General features: G+C 41.7%; 1 protein-coding gene across 1 annotated transcript in view; it reads left to right on the forward strand.

The window, feature by feature from the left end:
• The window catches only part of TRIO (trio Rho guanine nucleotide exchange factor), a 905,131-nt gene extending 885,934 nt beyond the window's left edge, over nt 1-19,197 (forward strand). The window contains 3 exon segments of the mRNA XM_030209962.1: nt 6,181-6,381; nt 10,674-10,812; nt 18,295-19,197. Coding sequence (XP_030065822.1) covers nt 6,181-6,381; nt 10,674-10,812; nt 18,295-18,837 — 883 coding nt within the window. The 3' untranslated portion in view covers nt 18,838-19,197.
• The last annotated feature ends 1,087 nt before the right edge of the window (nt 19,198-20,284 follow it).

Here is a 20,284-nt window from a genome sequence, read left to right on the forward strand (position 1 = left end):
GAGCTTATCTGTCACTTAACTCTCCAAACTCAAGTACTTGCCCTTGAAAAAACTGCCCAAGGCAGCTTAAATCCATCTCTTCCTAATGATGGAAAATGTTATAGTCCCTTCTCAGATTAAACTCACGATTATATCTGATAAGGATATGAATGGAGCATCAGTCACCCTCAAGTAGCCCCTCTTTATGTGTCAACAAAATTTTCATGGTTAGGGCAAGAAGGGATTGCCTTTTTTTTTTAATTAGAACCCTTCTCTCCTGCACCACTCACAGAAGCTGAAACATTAGGACCTCATCTGCATGATGCTAATTCTACCTGTTTAACCTCTTCAGGTTGCCATTCCAGAAGTACTTTTCAACTGGGCAGTGTGTTAATACTTTCCAGGTTGAGTACCTCAAAACCTCCCTCCTTTTAGAAAAAAACATGATGGTTTTAGCAACCCTTGGATGGTTGTTTATTCCATTTAAACCAAATGAAACTTTTATACAGGTACTGAAACATTTAGGGGGAACTTCTGCTTGAAAGTATTTAAAATAAATAAATCGGCTTCAGAAGAAGAACCATATTTACAACTTCAATCTTACCAAGTCCTGGGACACACTTGATTAAAGAATTATGATTCACATAAAGCATTTTACCTTTGTCACTTACCACATGTCGTTCCCCCCCCCCCCCCCCCCCCCCCCCGAAAGTACTTGAAAGAGAAGGATACCCACCTAAAGGGAAACTGCCTTCACAACTCACTGACCCTACATCTTGGTCCATTTATATTCAGGATTTGGGATTTTATATTGACCTTTTGATAAATAACAGTATACATAAGTGAAACATCAAAGCATTCCAATAACAGTCTCACAGGAAGAAGTTTGTTTTCCTCACCTTAATTATGTTTCAGGTGGCCTAGTGGTTAGGGTGGTGGACTTTGGTCCTGAGGAACTGAGTTCGATTCCCGGCACAGGCAGCTCCTTGTGACTCTGGGCAAGTCACTTAACCCTCCATTGCCCCATGTAAGCCGCATTGAGCCTGCCATGAGTGGGATAGCGCGGGGTACAAATGTAACAAAAAAAAAAAAACTATTCCTTTGTCTAGGTATGGTTCCTATAGTAACACTTTATATTTCCCACTGTATTTGTGCATTTACCACTTGTTCTTCCTTGCTTGTTGATCTAATCCTTTAAAGAGCTTTTTCTCCTGTTTGCATATTTCTTAGCATCCACACCAGACCAGTCCAGAACCTATGGGTTATGCTGTCAACTAGCAAATGTAGACAGAGAACAAGAATGTGAGCTCTACCCTATAAGGACTCCATGCAGCCTTAGCTCCTCAGTATTTCTCTGTCCCAGCAGATAGTGATAGTCTGACTGTATAACTTCTAAATTAGTTGGATTACTCCTGAGCCAGATGGAGAAACTGGGCCTCAGTTGAGGAAAGGGTGTCTCTCTTGAAAATGTATGCTCTATATAAAAAATAATAATAATGGAGAGCCTGTTCATTTATTTGGAACCGAAGGTGTCTGAGTGTTCTCCTCCCACCTCCCATTTTTCCTTTCCTGCTGTTTCTTCCTTTCTCCTGAGCCAGTGTAAGGATATTTTCCAGAGTACTAATAGAAAATTGTATTTCTCATCCCGGAAATGGCGATCGCCACTACGGCATAATGTAAGCCACATTGAGCCTGCAAATAGGTGGGAAAATGTGGGATACAAATGCAACAAATAAAATTTAAAAACAAAATAATCTTTACAGCAGTATCAGGTGTGCACATAAACAACTTTTGCAAATCTCTGAAGACATATTTCTTCAACAAGGCATACAAAGAGAACCCACAACCATACTAATCCACCTCACCAACCACCCAGTTATGAAAACCCACCTTCTATACTTACCAGCCTAACACTCTCCTTCTTTCTCCCCTTCACTTAATCTTTGCACATCACTAATTGTATCTGATACCCTGTATGACAATGTCATAACAAAACTATGTAAGCCACATTGAGCCTGCAAATAGGTGGGAAAATGTGGGATACAAATGCAATAAATAATAATAATAATAATAATTTATCCTGTCGTTTGAGAGGGTTCTTATTTGCCTTCTCATGGGATATTAGGTCTCCAGCACTGTTTGTTTTCTGTCAGAGTTTTGCAACAAGCAAGCTGAAGAACTTCGCCAGAATTCTCAAACTGCCTGTTTGTGTTTCCCTCCTCTTCCAGATCAGCCATAAAATTAGCTTGTTAGAGTTAGGCATTCTGGAGCTGTGCATCGCCCGGAATTCTCATTAGAATACTAATGAGCTCATTGTAATACACTTGCATGAAGTTCTCGGTGGCTGCTAACGGCACACGTTAGAGCCACAGCATACCCCTTTGTTCATTGTTGGAGCAGTTTCACAGCCTTTTTTCCTCCTCTCCCTTTCTGCTCCTAGTGGTGGTCTCTCATTGCAAAGCAGTTGAGGGAAGGATTTTTAGGTCTGCTTGCTATAACTTCCACAGGGCTTCTAGTACAGAATGCACTATAATTATGGCTCCATTTACTGTTACGGCAATCCCAAAAGGTACTTGGTAAAATCAGCAAACTCCTGCTGTCTACTCAGAATGAAGAGTAATGTGTGCATATATTTGCACCCTATATCCCCTTCACTGTATTTTTAACCACCAGAAACACACACTGCCTCACAGTAAACTCCAGAAAATGTGCTACAATATGTCAGTTCCAAAATATGAATATTCTTTAAGATCCACTTGTGGTGAAACTGTGGTTTTCCAAGCCTGTGAACTGTATTAATTATTTCATTAAGTGCATTTCCCTTATTTGATCGGCAGATAGTGACTGGGGGGGGGGGGGTGTAAAGCTGTTACAGAAGTGACAGTTTTTTCCTGCCTAGCTATGAGTTAATCTTTAGTCTCAGATAAGGAGAGAAGAAAGAGAGATTTCTTCACTGAGGCCCTGTGAGCAGTTATATTTTATGACCTGTGAGCAGCTATGGTTCCTTAACTCCCCAGGTGCTACCCAGGTAGTAACAAGTATTAAATAGTTTTAATGTTGATCCTTGTTTTGCTTGCTGTACTTTTTTCACCTAGTTTTTTTTCAAACGTTCACTGTTTTACTGTAACAATAAACCTATTAGTTTAGTGACTCTGCTGTCGTGGACTGACTAAGAATCCTGGTAGTTTGTGTTTTGGGTCTGTGGATGCTTTCTAGGAACTGTGGGACCCCTGGAAATGTGGCCCCAGTGTCTTTAGAAACCAATAGGGAATTAAGTTGCAGGTAGGAGGCTCTCCCAGAGGCAAACGTAATTCAGCAGGTGGGAGGAAGGGTATCCCAGAGTACAGCACGTGCACAGGTGGTATTGGGCCTGAGTGCTGGGACAGACCCTTTAGGTGGCCACAGGGTTAACCCACCACTCTTTTCTTTTTTGGACCCATCTCTGTTTTATCGGTACTCACTTTAGGGCCCCAATTCACATCTGAAATCGGATTACAAGAGCAGAGGGCTTAAGATTAACTAGGAGGATTTTCCACTGGAGCCAAAGCAGCATGTCAATAATACATTAATTTTTGTAGGATGGCATTACTGGTCTCTCATGAATTCGGTTTTCCACACTATTCCAGAACCAGTGGGGTAGTTGTGTCCATCAACCAGCAGGTGGAGATGGAGAACTGAAAACTGAGCTAAAACATATCTCTCTTGGCATCCAGTCCAGTTCCTTAGTATTTTCTGTCTCCAGCAAGCAGATGGACACACTTTTCAGCCTCTGGTTCTGAGTGCTTTGCTCCTGGTCCAGTTGGTCAGAGTCGTATCTGGAGGCTTTCAGATCCCTGTCTCTGGTGCCCCATGAATTTACTTCTTCCCTTCCTTCACTTCTCCCCAGTGGAGCTCTCCTTTTCCAGCACAACCTAAAAAACAGAAAGAAAGGTTTGCTGGATAGCATGGGACAGAGTATTGATCCTGAGCCTTTCTCATCTGTGGTTAGATTTCTGGAGACCGTGAACTTCGGGGGAGCAGCCAGCAGTGGCAAGTCTGACTAAAGTTTGACCCAGAAACACTTGGAAGGCTGCAAGTTCTATTTGGTGCAAGGGGGGATCCTGACTGAGCATTTGGGACACTTTGCTGCGCTGGTGACAGAGTGAATGGTGAATCCCACAGAGGCAGTTAAACAGTGTTCCTGCTTTTGGACCCGCAGGCTTCAGGGTGTTGCAGTGTGGGCAAGCTGGGAATCCCACGGGACACAGACTAAATGGTCAGCAACAGCAGCACATCTTTGGATTTGGCGCATATGCCTGGATCTTCAGGCTCTTCAGCAAGGCCGGTGCACAGTTTGATGCAGGAGAGCATGGGAACAGGCGCTATTTTGTTGGGGCCAACTGGCAGTAAGGAGCACCCTCTGTCTGATCGTGCCCAGAGCACAGTCTCCCTTTTATAGCCTCAGGATCCGACAGAGCATTCCGCTGCTTTGGGATCTTTGTTTTCTCCTGAGTTTATATTGTTCTTACACCTGGCCTATGTAGAAAAGCAGGGATGAATAGATTTGCTGCAGGGTGCTTCAGTTTCTCATCCTGCTGCCCCTCCGGCTCCTAAGAGATCGGGTTTAGACCTGCAGGAGTAGGTAGATGAGACTGTCTCTGCTTCTCCTCCTAATCTGATGTGGCCTTGGTCTATTCAGAGGAGCCATCATTGAAGGAGCCGTTAGAGGAGGGAGAGCTCTCTCCTGAGGAGGGGGATGATCCAAAAGTACTGAATTTGTTTCATAAAGAGGAGCTTGGTACTCTTATTTCTGAGGCAGTGGTGGTACTTTCCAATGAGAGGAGCTTAATTCTTCAACATCAGGAGTTCCATCTTTGTTGATAATGAGAAAGCTTAGATGTCCTTTTAAGGCCTTCCCAATGCATCCAGACATTCAGGACCTGATTGCAGCAGAATGGGTCTCACCGAACACAGGGCTGAGAGTGGGAAGAGCCATGGCTCATCTTCACCCATTAGTTCCAGAGGAGGAAGCTAAATTTCAACTTCTCAGGGAGGCCTTCTTAGTCACTGCCATAACCAGGAAGACCACCATGCCAGTGGAAGGAGGCATTGCCCTAAAAGACTTACAGGATAGGAAGCTAGAAGGCTTGCTGAAACAAGCCTATGAAGTGGCCTCTTTGGGCCTTCAAGCGACAGTGTACAGCTCATTCATGGCAAGAGCATACTTGAAGTGGCATAAGCAGTCAGCAACACAAGACGAGCGTCATAATGCCCAGCTGGAAGTGGGGTTGATCTACTTGGCGGCTGCTATTTATGACATGTTACAAGTTATGGCCTGCAGTATATCTTTGGCTGTCACAGCACATCTGCAACTATTGGGCAGTGGATGCAGTGTCAAAGTCGCATCTAGTTAAACTACCCTTTTGAGACAAGTGGCTATTTGGAGAAGATCTCAGTAACTTGGTGTAAGAACTGAGGGAAACTAAGCCACAGTGGTTGCTGGAGGATAAGCCAAAAGCTTCTGGTAACTTCTCTTCACAGGGCTTCAGTTTCGAGACACCAAGACGGTACTGGCCTGGTCATGAGCAATATGGTCAGAAGTCCCACTTTCAGGCATACCAGTCTTCCTTTTGTGCAGACAGGAAGTCCTCTCAATCAGCTAGAATGCCCAATGCCTCCAGAGCATCACAAGGCTGGCCCTCCAGTGGGAGGACAACTTCAGGAGTTTGGGGAAGAGTGGGCCAAAAATCACGTGAGGCCAGTGAGTTCCACAGGTTGTGGCGTAGTGGGAGGACTAATGGAAAGAAAATTATCAGGTAAGACCTAATGTCTCCTTTTGAGATGCAACATTAAACTGAATGTGTGCTATCAAATGCACATCCCTACTATTTTGTTATGAAGAAATGAGATGCAGAACTTTTTCTTTTACAGCAGGACAGGGAACAGTGAGACTAACAAAGGAATTGCACAATTTATTATCTTATTTAGTAACAAACATGGTTGTCTTTTGTGACGTTTAAGCGTATATTTCTAATGGACAAAGGTATTTCTGGCAGCTGATACTCTCAATGATTCCTATTATGGGCTAATATTCATTTCAGGTGTAGTTCATTTGCATTCATATTACTAAATCTGAAGCAAAAATGATCTGACATATAAAGCTGTTGAGTTGATGAAACATTGAATTAATGTATCTGACAGGATTTTGGATCTTTCTCACAGGGGCCGGTTTTCTGTCGTGAAGAAGTGTGATCAGAAGGGAACCAAGCAAGCAGTAGCCACTAAGTTTGTGAACAAGAAGTTAATGAAGCGTGACCAAGTGACCCATGAGCTCGGAGTCCTGCAGAGCCTCCAGCACCCCCAGCTCATCAGCCTCCTTGACACCTTTGAAACGCCCACCAGCTATATCCTTGTACTTGAGCTGTATGTGTAATTTCAAAATAATTTTACACTTTTTGGGGTGTAGTGGTTAGGTGAGAGCGATGATTATGGGTCAAGTTGGTTCTCTTCTTTTTTTCTCTTCTGGATCATCCTCCTCCTACAATCCTATTCATGGGACTAGTGACCCTTCTGGTTAGGTCAGATTTTACTCCTCATTGGATTAATTGAAAGCTTGTTCCTTACCCTCCTGCTAAACCAGTCCACACTAATGGTTTATACCCCCTCCCCCCCTCCCACTTGACCAGCAGATGGAGGTAGAGAAAAACACAGATTCCAGTAATCACACCAGTAAAAGCAGGTTACTAGCAGCAGATGGTGTAGATTGGACTGGTACAGCTGTTCTTGTTTTTTTTTGTCCTGATTCCCATGGGCCCAGACTGGCTGGTTTCTCGCTGGTTGAATCCCTGTGGCTGGTGTTTTTCTCTGCCAGGCTCGGTCTATAGGCTGCTGCCTGGTTGAGAATAGGGGTCTTTCTACCCCTGAGCTCAAGACGCTTGCCAGTGGGCTGGGTCTCTTCAGCATGTGGTCCAGACCTTGTGAGGTCCCTGGGCCCTTGATTCTTCATTACATCATGAGCTGATCACCAAGTGGTGAGCAATCTTGATGCTGCTGGAGTCCCTTGCAGTGCTATTCACCTGCTCTGGTGGAGTGGAGTGAGGAGTAGTCTAGTGGTAACTGCAGAAGGTGAACTGGATTCGGTTCCCACTGCAGCTCCTTGTGACCTTCCATTGCCCCAGATACAAAATAAGTACCTGTATATAATATGCTTTGATTGTAATCACAGAAAGGCAGTATATCAAGTCTCATCCCCTTTCTCTTACCCTTTCAAAGAAGGAAAGGAGCCTGTGGTGCAAAGATTTTTTTTTTTAATAGCTTTTGCTGGGTCTGCCTAGGTTGCCTGTTGCAGCCAAATACATTTTGTTAATAAAAAACCCCCAAACTAACAAATTTTTAAAAAGCTACAGAGAGAGAGAGCTCCAGCGGGGGAGGACTGGTTTGCCTGCGACTTCCTGGGCTGCTGTTTGGGGAGAATTCTTTTCTTCACTGATCTGGTGGAAGGACCGGCAGCATACCCACATGGTGCTGCAGGTTCCTGTGGCAGTCTCATGTCTGGCACAGCTGGATCAGCTTGCCCTATGTGCAGGGCATGGCCATGGCCGTAAGGCGCAGCTCCGCACGTCTTTGAAGCTGTCCCAGAGTAGTTGCCTAGCACTGTAGCAACTACCACAGCATCAAGACCCTACGTTCTTGGTGGTGAGCTCGTGATTGCCAAAGTGATTTTAGAGGGCCTTGGTAGGACTCGAGGCCTGGATGGGGCAAGAACCCCCAGGTATGGGACATGAGATTCTCAGGGCACTGCTGCCATTTTTTTTTCAACCCCCTGGATTCATTCCCCCTCAGCCTTTGCCCCCTGCTAAGCAGGCATGGGTTGTCAGTTGTGCTTGGATGAACATAAGAATAGCCATACTGGATCAGACCAATGCTCCATCTAGCCCAGTATCCTGTCTCCAACAGTGGCCAATCTGGTTCACAAGTATCTGGCAGAAACCCAAATAGCAGCAACATTCCATGCTACCAATCCCAGGGCAAGCAGTGGCTTCCCCCATGTCTATCTCAATAGCACTTTTCCTTCAGGAGCTTGTCCATACCACATTTAAATCTATATCCTCTAACTGCTGTTAACCACATCCTCCAGCAATGAGTTCCAGAGCTTAACTATTTGTTGAGTAAAAACAAAATATTTCCTCCTGTTTGTTTTTAAAGTATTTGCATGTAATTTCGTTGAGTGTTCCTTAGTCTTTGTACTTTTTGAAAGTAAAAAATTGAAGCACTTTTACACCACCCAGGATTTTGTAGACCTCAATCTTATCTCCCTTCAGCCATCTCTTTTCCAAGCTGAAGAACCATAATCTCTTTAGCCTTTCCTCATATGAAAAGCGTTTCATCCCCCTTTATCATTTTGATCGCTCTTCTTTGAACCTTTTCTAATTCCACTATCTTTTTTGAGATGTGGTGACCAGAATTGAATGCAATTCTCAAGGTGAGGTTGCACCATAGAGTGCTACAGAGGCATTACAGTAGTATTAGTCTTATTTATCATCTCTTTCCTAATAATACTTAGCATGCGGTTTGCTTTTTTGGCTGCTGCCGCCACCGCACACTGGGCAAAAGGTTTCAGCATATTGTCTACAATGACACCTAGATCTTTTTCTTGATTGCTGACTCCAAAGGTGGACCCTAGCATCAGGTAATTATGATTTGCATTATTCTTCCCAATGTGCATCACTTTTCATTTGTGCATATTAAATTTTATCTGCCATTTGGATGTCCAGTCTTTCAATTTCTTAAGGTTCTCCTGCAATTTTTCACAGTTCACATGGGTTTTAACAACTTTGAATAGTTTTGGGTCATCTGCAAATTTAATCACCTCACTTGTTCCGATTTCCAGATCATTTATAAATATGTTAAATAGCATAAGTCCCAGTACAGATCTCTGTGGCACTCCACTATTCATCATCCTTCATTGAGAAAAATGGCCATTTAACCCTACTCTCTGTTTTCTGTCCAATATCCAATTCATAATTCACAACAGAACATTGCCTCCTATCCCATAACTCTAATTTTCTCAGGGGTCTCTCGTGAGGAACTTTGTCAAAAGCTTTCTTAAAATCTAGATGCACTACTTCAACTGGCTCACCTTTATTGATATGTTCATTTATTCCTTCAAAGAAATGAAGCAAATTGGTGAGACAAGACTTCCCTTGGCTGAATCCATGTTGAATGTCCAATTAAACCATGTTTGTCTATGTTGTGATATCCCCCTTCTCACTCAGGGTGACCTGGTTCTCAATATGCAGATCATATGCAGATTAGTGGGCTACCCCTTCTCGCTCAGGGTGACCTGGTTCTCACTAAGCAAATTAGACAGGTCTCACCAACAGCATATTCCTCAGGCAACTCTTTATTCCAGCCCCTGGGCACACTTCTTCTAGCTTAATACTTTATACTTTCATAGGTCTTCACACTAAGTCTCCCCACACAGATACATGGGCTCAGTACTGACTTCTAACCCCAGGCTTTGCAGCCTGCTTCTCTCAGTACTAGGACACACAGTCCCCCCTTCTTTGAACACACAGTTCTTGCCCGTACTTGGGACACACAGTCCTTCCCTTGAACACACAGTTCTTTACAAGTACTTGGGCCACACAGTCCTTTGAACACACAGTTCATATAAGTACTGAAGACACACAGTCCAACACTAATGCTTTAGGGCCTTCTTACCCCAGGATTTTCAGCCTGCTTGTCTCCTTTGGACACCCAGTCCACCACAAGTCCATAAGGTTAGCCAGTATCTTCCAGGGGGAATCTCTCTTCTTCTGCTGCCAGCTCACTTCTCTTCCTTTTCCCCTTTGCAACACCCAGGTGGGTATAAAGGGGTTAATTAGCTACACAGGACCCAGCCCATAACCGGCTACACCTGTTGCCACCCCCAGGACTCTCCCCAGTCCTAGCAACCTCCACCTATCCCGGCCCCTACTGGCTCCCTCTAGTGGCTCACCCGGACATTTTCCTTGGACATTTTTAGGGGAACAGCGCCATCTAGTGGCTTACCCCGGATAGGACAGCCTCTTACTTATCACAATGTGTTCCACAATTTTATTATTTATAATAGTTTCCACTGTTTTGCACTGCACTGAAGTCAGGCTTACCGGTCTGTAATTTCCCAGATCACTCCTGGAACCATTTTTAAAAATTGGCATTACATTGGCCACCCTCCAATCTTCAGGTACTATAGATGATTTTAACGACAGGTTACCGATCACTAACAGCAAGTCAGCAGTTTTTATGTATGAGTTCTTTCAGTACGCAAAGGTGTATGCCATCTGGTCCAGGTGATTTACTACTCTTTAATTTATCAATTTGGCTCTACATCTTTCAGGTTCACTGACATTTCTTTCAGTTCCTCCACATCATCAACCTTAAAAACTATTTCTGGCATTGATCTGTCTAAGCCAAGCTGGAGTCCTTCCACTGTATTGCTGCCAGTGGGGGGGGAGGGGGTGTGTGCTTCAATATTGTGTTTTCAATCAGTGGGGACAGGCAGAGTTCTGTACCCAAAATACTGCTTTATGTGCAAAAGTGGCTTTTAAATTTGCCCTCTTGGTAATCAGCAAAAATTTTAAAAAATACATATATATAGTAATGTTGTGATGCTCAGCAGTAAATTATTTTTAATTCTTTATTCAGTTGAATTGTTGTCTTTAATTTGACAGGGCTGACCAAGGTCGTCTCTTGGAATATGTTGTGCGCTGGGGGAACCTCACTGAGGAGAAAGTTACAGTGTACCTCAGGGAGATTCTGGAAGCTGTGCAGTACCTCCATAACTGCAGAATAGCCCACTTGGACCTAAAGGTGAGTAGAATCCCATTTGGTTTTGGGAAGAGAGTAACTTGTATTTAAGGACCGAATCATCTTAGGAGACTGATAAATTGAGTGCCCTAAAGTGACTGACTGGGTTAAAAACAAGTTAAGTGGAAGGAGACAGAGGGTAGTGGTAAAATGGAGTTTGTTCCGAGGAAAAGGATGTTATCAGTGGTGTACCATGGGGATCGGTCCTTGGGCCTGCTCTTTTTAACATCTTTGTGAGTGATACTGCAGAAGGACTGTCTGGTAAGGTTTGTCTCTTTGTGGACTATACCACACTTTGTAATAGGGTAGACACCCCAGAGGGCATGGATGGCATGTGGAGAAATCTGGCAAAACTTGAAGAATTGTCCAGCATTTGGCAACTCAGGTTTAATGCTAAAATATGCAGGGTCATTCACTTAGGTTTCAAAAATCCAAGGGAAAGGTATAGTATAAGGAGTGAAGTACTTCTGTGTACAACAGAAGAGCGAGACTTGGGGGTTATTGTGTCTGATGACCTCAAGGTGGCCAAACAGATAGAAAAGGCAACATTCAAACCCGGAAGGATGCTCAGGTGCATAGAGAGAGGAATGGGCAGCAGGTAAAAAGAGGTGATAGTGCTCTTGTGTAAGTCTCTGGTGAGGCCCCATTTAGAATACTGTATGCAATTCTGGAGACTGCACCTACGAAAAGATATAAACAGAATGGAGTCGGTCCAGAGGGCAGCTATTAAACTGGTCAGTGGTCTCTTTCATAAAGTGTATGGGGACAAACTTAAGGCTCTCAATATATATATATATATATATACTTTGGAAGAAAGGCAGGAAAAAGAAGAAATAATAAAGACATTTTAATACCTCTGTGGCATTAAGGTACAGGAGGTGAGCCTCTTTCAAATAAAGGAAAACTCTGAAATGAGAGGGCATAGGATCAGGTTAAGAGGATATAGGCTCAGGAGTAAGGAGATACTTTTTCATGGAAAGGGTGGTGAATGTGTGGAATTGCCTCCCAGTGGAGGTGGTGGAGATGAGGACTGTGTCTGAATTTAAGAAAGCGTGAGGCAGGCACTTGGGATCTCTTAGGGAAAGGAGGAGATATTGGTTGCTGTGGATGGGCAGACTGGATGGGCCATTTGGCTCTTATCTGCCGTCATGTTTCTATATTTCCAGAAGGAAAGGTGACTTTTTTGTTATAGTTCATATATTGCGAGACCCCCATGCCCTTAGAAGCACATCTGTAGAATTTCTGGTTGTAAATTCAAGAGCCATGCTTTCACTGACAAGTGTTGCTGAGAGATTATCCAGATTATAAAGAAATGTTTTTTTTTCCGTACTACCTACATAGCTGTGGAATCCACAGGTACATCTTCTGTGAACTTTGCTCCAGTTTTCAAAGTGAAAGTTCACACACAACCTCACTCTAAAAAATAATACCTGTAGTCACTTTCATCTACTTTTTCTGCCCATGTACTTTAGAAAATACTAATGCTGTTGCAATCTCCATCCTAAACCTGCATGCAGGAATTCCTCTACTAAATGCAGTAAACATAGGCACATGTATTATCCTACAAAATGTGATCAGTTTTTTTCAAAGAACCCATTTCCAGCAGCAGCAGAGAGCAAATGAAAATAAGTTTGAAAATTACCTCTTTGGTGGTAATTTGATAAAATATTTAGCATGATGGAAATGGACCTTGTAAAATAACATGGGGATAACAGTAGACACATAGAAAAGAAAGTGCATACTTCACACACATAGGTATTCCTGGAGGCATAGTTTGGCCAGAGCTGGGACAGAGTTGTAGTGTAGGTAACTATACACGCACACGCTCACACTTTTGGAATCGGTATAAATTGTGCAGTATTTTTGACATTTCACATAAGTGCTAAAAGTTACCTTTTAATGTATTTAAAACAGAAGTCTCCAGATTCTAGAACATAGAGACTTATGAGATCACACTGTGACTACCTGTGTGTGATCCAGTTTGTGATTTTATCTGTATGCCCCTCCCCCTTTTAACTTGGGAACAGTTAAACCTAGTGTCACCAAAGTTGTGATAGTGGGTGCTTAGGGATACTGTCTGACTTAACCTCTTTGAAGCTGAGAAAAGCCTTGGGGACAGAGAAAGAGGGGCAAAGTTTGTGTCTGCCCCTCCCCCACACAACTTTAAAAATGATGGACTTAACTCCACCAAAAAAGTTAGTCTTTGAGGGGGAACATCAGACTTTTCAACTTTTCAGAGCTGATGGGTGATTCAGGGAGGAGAGGGTAAATTTGGTACCTTTTCAAAAGAAATGCATGGGGGAGGGGGTTGAACCAAGGAAAATTATCTAGCATGTCAAGTTAAGAACTTGGAGGCAGGATATCGGCAAACAAGTGAAAGTTCAACAGCATAAGAACAGCCATACTGGGTCAGACTAGTGGTCCATCTAGGCCAGTATCCTGCTTCCAACAGTGGCCAATCCAGGACACAAGTACCTGGCAGAAACCAATCCCAGGGCAAGCAGTGGCTTCCCCATATCTGTCTCAATAGCAGACTATAGACTTTTCCTCCAAGAACTTGTCCAAACCTTTTTTAAACTCAGATATGCTACCTGCTGTTACCACATCCTCCAGCAATGAGCTCCAGGGCTTAACGATTCTTTGAGTGAAAAATATATTTCCTCCTATTTGTTTTAAAAGTATTTCCATGTAATTTCATTGCATGTCCCCTGGTATTCATACTTTTTGAAAGAGTGAAAAATTGATTCATTTCTACCCCACTTAGGATTTTGTAGACCTCAATCATATCCCCTCTCATCAATCTCTTTTCCAAGCTGAAGAAGCCTAACCTTTTTAGCCTTTCCTCATATGGGAGAAGTTCATCTCTTTATTACTTTGGTTGCTCTTCTTTGAACCTTTTCTAATTCCACTATATCATTTTTGAGATACAGTGACCAGAATTGAACATAATACTCAAGGTGAGGTCACACCATGGATCAATACAGAGGCAGTATAATCTTGGTCTTCTTTTGCATCCCTTTCCTAATAATTCCTAGCTGCTTGTTTGGCCACTGCTGCACACTGGGCAAAAGTTTGTTTGTCATGAGGAGTTTGGCCTGCTTTTGTTGCTTGTTCTTGTACATCAGTTCTTCACAAATGTATTTAGAAGCCAGGTTAGCAAGTGGTTTTCCCTTACTTCAGTCATGCGGCCAATGACGGAAAGACCACAGAGATGGGAATGTCAACTTTTTTTTGTACTTAGCATTTGAGCACCTCTAGTTATCATTTGAGGAGCCCCAGAAGAAAAAGGGAATGAGTCCAGGATCTACAGCCAGTTTTTCCTATAAATGGTGTCCCCTACCAAGCACCAGACATTGGAAACTAAGGCAGTGCTGTTATTACTGTCTTTCACAGCTCTTTGGACAAAAGATATTTTCAGATCGGGGCCACATTGGGAGAAACATACACTGCGGATCATAAGGCCATGAAGAAGAAGGTTTTCATAACGTGCCATGCAAGTCAGTAGGCAGTATAGATGTTAATAGGCAAGAGGTGGCACCATGTGGATATCGAGCAAGAGCAAATTAAGTAGTGTGGGTACCAAAGTGCAAGCTGAATATCATGTGGCAGGTCAAGCCCTTCCTTGACAAAGTCAAACTCTAAATCCAGTCAAGTGAAGTACCTGTACTGATATGAAGAAATACAAGAGAAAGAAAATAGATATTAAAATTTCCTAAATAATAATACAAGTGTTCCAGTAATAAGACTAGTCTAAGATGCCCCCTTTGGGTAGATTTGCCTGTATCAGGGAAATTCTAACATATAAAAATGTATCAAAAAGACAGGGCAAGCCAACCCATTGACTGTGTACTACCATGCCTAGGATCCCCTTCTTCAATGCCCGGTTGAGCCTTTCACTTCCTGGGTTGGCTGACACTGCTGTAGAGGAGAATGTGTGTATGTTTATGTCTGAGAGAGTATGTACAGTGCTGTGAAAGTTTTTACGCTCTCCTAATTTTGCCAGTTAATTGCATGTGTGTCACACTGAATTGTTTCTGATCTTTAAACAAAATGTAATATTAAACAAAGGGAACCGGAGTAAACACATTATACATTACTAGGTCATTTATTTAATCCAACACTCATTTCACAGGTGAGAAAGTAACTGCCCCTTAACCAATGAATCTAATTTAATTGTTAATGAAATTCAGCTGATTGAACACAGCCAGGCTTGATATGGCCATCCCTGTTGAATTTAAACCTCATTATATTTCAACCTTACCATGAGAATAAGTTTCTACAAGAACACTATGTTGCGTTCAAAGGAAATTCCAGAAGAGATGAGAAAAAAAGTTGTCAAAATATCAGTCTGGGAAGGCTTACAAAGCCATTTCTAAAGCTCTGGGATGCCACTGAACTACAGTGAAAGCCATTATTGAGAAGGCTTGGAACAGCGATGAATCTTCCCAAGGGCGGCCTGCCTGCCAACATTATTCCAAGGGTGCTGCGATAACTCATCCAGGAAGTCACAAAACATCTCAGAAGAACATCAAAGGCATTGACAGGCCTCTCTAGCCTCAGTTAAGGTCATGACTCCACAATAATAAAGACTGAGCAGAAATGGAATTCATGGGAGAGTAACAAATCAGAAACCACTGGTATCCAATAGTAACACCAATTCTTACTCATATGTGCAAAAGCACGCCTGGGTGATCCCCCAAGGGTTTGGGGATAATGTTCTATGAATAGACGCATCAAAGGAACTCTTCGGACAACCCAGGTCCCATTATGGCTAGCCTAAAGTGCAAACAGCATTCCACATTAAAAACATCATACCAACAGTCAAACATGGTAGTGGTAGTGTGATAGTGGAGAGATGCTTTGCCGTCTCACGACATGGAAAACTTGCCATTATTGAAAAAAACATGAATTCAGAACTGTAACAGAAAAGGAAAATGTCCAGTCTTCTGTCCATAAGCTGAAGTAAAATTGGGTTATGCAACAAAACAAAAGATCAAAAACAAGTCTACATCTGAATGTCTGAGGAGAAACCAAATTAAAGGTTTAAATTGGCCTAGTGAAAATCCTGATTTGAATCTAAAAGAGATGCCATGGCAGGACCTGAAACAAGCAGTTAATGCACGAAAACCTACAAATGCATCTGAATTAAAGTAGTTATGCAAAGAAAAGTGGGCTATGGTTCCTTAACAGCAATGTGAAAGACTGATATCAAATTATAGGATGTGTATGGTTGCAATTATTGCAGCTAAAGGTGGTGCAACCCACTCATTAATGGATTTGGGTAGTGTGGGAGGACTCTTGGTTGTATGCAATTTTCAGCAGGTGGTTTGGGAGAGTGGGTGATATATTTCTAGAAAACTGTTCATTATCCTGTTTATCCATACTTTTTGATTTTTATTAATTTGTGTGGATAATGAAAATTTATTTAAAAATAAAGTTGGGTCAACCAGTTAAGTTTAAGGGGCAGCTACTTTTTCACATAGGTGATATGGATGTTAGATAACTTTGTTTCTTAAAAACTGTGTTATGTGTTTACTCGGGTTCCTTTTATCTAGTATTACGTTTTTGTTTAAAGATCAGAAACCTTTCAATGTGGTATACATGGAATAATAGAAATCAGAAGGGGGCAAAAACCTTTTCACAGCGCTAAGTGAGGAGAAGGGAGTTGCCGTCATTGCTTAAGGGCGACATCTAGTGACTGGATTCAGGGTCCATAATTGCAGGGCTCAAGAAAGAGCTCTGGTGCATGGCCCCTAGCCTAAGACCATTATTGGAGTAGCCAGACTTGTGGTGGAGGCAGCATACAATTTATTTTGTTATAAATGTTTATCTACTGCCTACATGTTAAAACTTTCAAAGCAGTTCACAACAAATACATAAAACATCTCACATTATCAATTCAAAACTTTATCTCTTTCCATCAGTATAATTCCGAAACTACCCCCCCCCCCAAAAAAAAAAAAAAAAAACAACAAATCTCCCATGCCAGAAACAAATCTCACATCATCTGTTCTTCCTCTCCCAGGAAAACCCATGTCTTCCACTTCTTGCAGAATGCAATAAAATTTGACTCCTAATTCCTCAGAAAAGATGTTCCACAACCCTGGGAGTGCACTAGAGAAAGCCCTAGAGCACAGTCATTTGTTTAATGTGTTTAACTGACAGCAAAGCCGGTAATGCTCCTTGATGAGACTATAGTAGTCTCCCTGGTATATATGAACTCAGTTTACCTATCAGAATAGCCCTGTCAGGCCAGAAACCATGTAAAACCCAAGTATTCAGCAGACTCTTAATTTCGTCTTCTAGGGACCCTACCACATCCAGTACCAAAATCTTCAAGAGTTCCTACACACACTTATACTCCACCTAATCCTCCATAGGCAGTTTACTCCTTCATTATGATATATCTCTTATTTGCCTCAGCAGTGCACATAACCAACCTTCACTTAATGTTGGAAACGTCTGCACCAAAATCTTCATAGGCTTCTGAATATCATAATATTTAAAATCAAGTTTTTATCTTATTTATTCTTTTAAACTTAGGGTACTTAACTTAATAGTCGGTAATCGGACCAGGGGTTCTAGCATGTCCGACATGCATGTTTCGCCAGGATGGCTTTGTCAAGGACTTCCCCCATGCCGCTTCCAGTGCCAGCCTTGCATTGTTTACTCACAGGATGAGTGTGAGTGTGTATCTATGTGTTCACCCCACCACCTTAGTTCAGAGTTCCACTTTCTTTTTGTCTATAAATTAAATTCTGGCTGGCAATCAAATGGAATGGGTGGCTAACTACAAAGTTATAGTAAAAACATATATGTATAAAGTGATCAAAAAAGTTAAACTTAAAATTAAAGCTAATAAAGAAGCTAGTGGAAGATATTAAAAAAATAAAAATAGAGATAATATAATAGTAATGCTAAATGTGATATATAAATAAAAGTGACTGAACAAAAGAAACCATCAGGGCCAGAGGAACAGCAAAAAATGTAGAAAAGTCAGAGGTAAAGAATACAAAACGATTCTTGAAAAACTGGAGAATATGAAGAGATATCATTAAAGTTTTGTTGAAAGAAATTAGAATAATTCATTTGACTATCTGGTGACATTATATTGTCTTTTTTAATTCTTTTTAATAGCAAAAATTAGTTCTGTGTGATGTTATTTGACAGAGCCTGAGATGAGGGCAATGTGTTTATAAAGCTCAGAGTTTTTAAGAATGCCCTAGTAAGAATGCTTAGGAGTTCCAACATCTGGCAGTCTGTCTGGATAATCCCGCTGAAGATCAACTCCTTTGCTTTCTGGTAGGACATTTTGTCAGAGTTAGAAAATACAGGGTCAAGAAGGACTAGAGTTGTTAAATTAGATTCCACTTCTTAATGAACAGGATTGTACATAACTTGTATAGCATTATTTTGTGATGATCATGCATGCATTGCATTCAGACTCTAATATCCTAAATTGAACTTGCCCCTCTTTTTCCCCAGCCTGAAAATATCCTGGTGGACCATAGTACAGCCAAGCCAACTCTGAAACTGGCTGACTTTGGCGATACTGTGCAGCTGAACACCACCTACTACATTCACCAGTTACTGGGGAACCCAGAATTTGCAGCTCCTGAGATCATACTTGGAAACCCAGTCTCCCTCACCTCGGACACATGGAGCGTTGGGGTGCTTGCCTATGTCCTCCTCAGTGGTGTCTCACCCTTCCTGGATGAGAGTGTGGAAGAAACATGTTTGAACATTTGCCGCCTAGACTTCAGTTTTCCAGAAGACTACTTCAGAGGAGTTAGCCAGAGGGCCAAAGAATTTGTCCGTTTGCTGTTGCAAGGTGAGCCTTCTCATCGTCCCTCTGCTACTTTGTCCCTTCAGGAGCCATGGCTGCAGCCAGGCAACAGCAAGAGTACTTGCAGCATTGATATACTAAGACTGACCTCATTTATCGAGCGCCGGAAACACCAGAATGATGTTCGTCCCATTGGTAGCATGAAACACTTTTTGCAGAGCAGGCTCTTGCCCAGAGTTTGACCTAACTAGGTAGTTGTGTTTCTCTTATTCTCTTTCACCTGCCAATCAACTTGGAGATGGTACTCTCCTGCCAATCACCTGTTAACTTAAATTTGAGGAAGAAAAAAAAAACTAACAGCTGATCAGCTGCTGGAATGTTATTTGTGTGAAATTGTATTCCAAGTGAACCTGTATACAACGGTTCTTGGGATTCAGCAATGCCAATCAAGTTTGGGGAGAAGGCGTGAAGAACTTACACTGTTGTATCCTGCGAGAGGCAGACCAGAGCCTTTGCTGTCTCACAGTATTTTATTCAGGTTTCTGCAAAAAAAAAAAAAAAAAAATATTAAAAAAGAGAGAGTAAACAAAAAAATAATTGTACAACACTATTTTTTAAAACAAATAAGGAAAGAATTTTGCTAAAGAGTTAAACCTTTACTTGTACCTTTTCAACATTTATTCAAGGAAAAACAGAAGGTGCCTATATTCAGTAGGCTGATATTCAACACAAAATGACAAAAACAAACAAAACAAAAAAAAGACACCTTGAAAATAGTTGCCTATGTGGTTGCTGCCCATCAATGGCCGCCATTTATACACGTCTGGTTTTCACCTGGTCATTGAGCTTTCCAGTTGCCTCCGCCTGTATTTATCTCATATAACAATGCACTAAAACCAGACACTGCTTTTTCAGTGCATCTAACCTCAAACTTTTACATAAAATAGAATGAATCATTTTGCTCTGATAACATTATAGGCCTTACTTGTATATATATGACTGTTACCTGCCTTTGGCTAATTTTATTTTTCCCCCTCTTCTTTATTGATGATATTCTAATTAGGAGCTGGTATACCGAGAGTTTGGGGAGGGGGGAGTTAGGGAAAAGGAATCAGTTTTCAGTTTGGGATAGCTATTGCTTGTCCCATCGAATAAAGGATTTTTTTTTCTTGGCTGGTAGCCCACCAGTCTGTTTGCAGACCAGTTTACAGGCGAATGAAAATACTATAAATACACTCATTGGAGTTTGTTTTTATTTCATATCATGTGCAATGTTGTGGCTTTAACATTTTATGCAACTATTTATGAAGACCTCTGTTGTAACTGTAATAAACATATGGAAAAAAAAAACACTAGCACTGCAAGCTTCATGCTTTTCTGTGTGGGTCCAGGTAGAAGGGAGAGAGAAAGAGTGTGAAGGAGTTCTTTTCTTGTATTTTCAATCACTGCACCACTGGCTAAAAGTAACTTTTATTTAAATCTTAATAAGTTTAAACTAATCTTGGTAGAAATTGTGATTTGGGATATGAAATCTAAACAGAATAAAAACTAGGGATTCAAACTTCAAATATATTATTGCTTTCATGTAGTGGTGGTGGTTATTATTAATCATATTATTATTTGAAAATACCCAAATGGTGTAAAGGGTTTTTTCACAAATTCTTACCTATCATTTAGTTCTTTGGGATT

The sequence above is a fragment of the Microcaecilia unicolor genome, chromosome 1 (assembly GCF_901765095.1).
Source record: "Microcaecilia unicolor chromosome 1, aMicUni1.1, whole genome shotgun sequence".
NCBI lineage: Eukaryota > Metazoa > Chordata > Amphibia > Gymnophiona > Siphonopidae > Microcaecilia > Microcaecilia unicolor.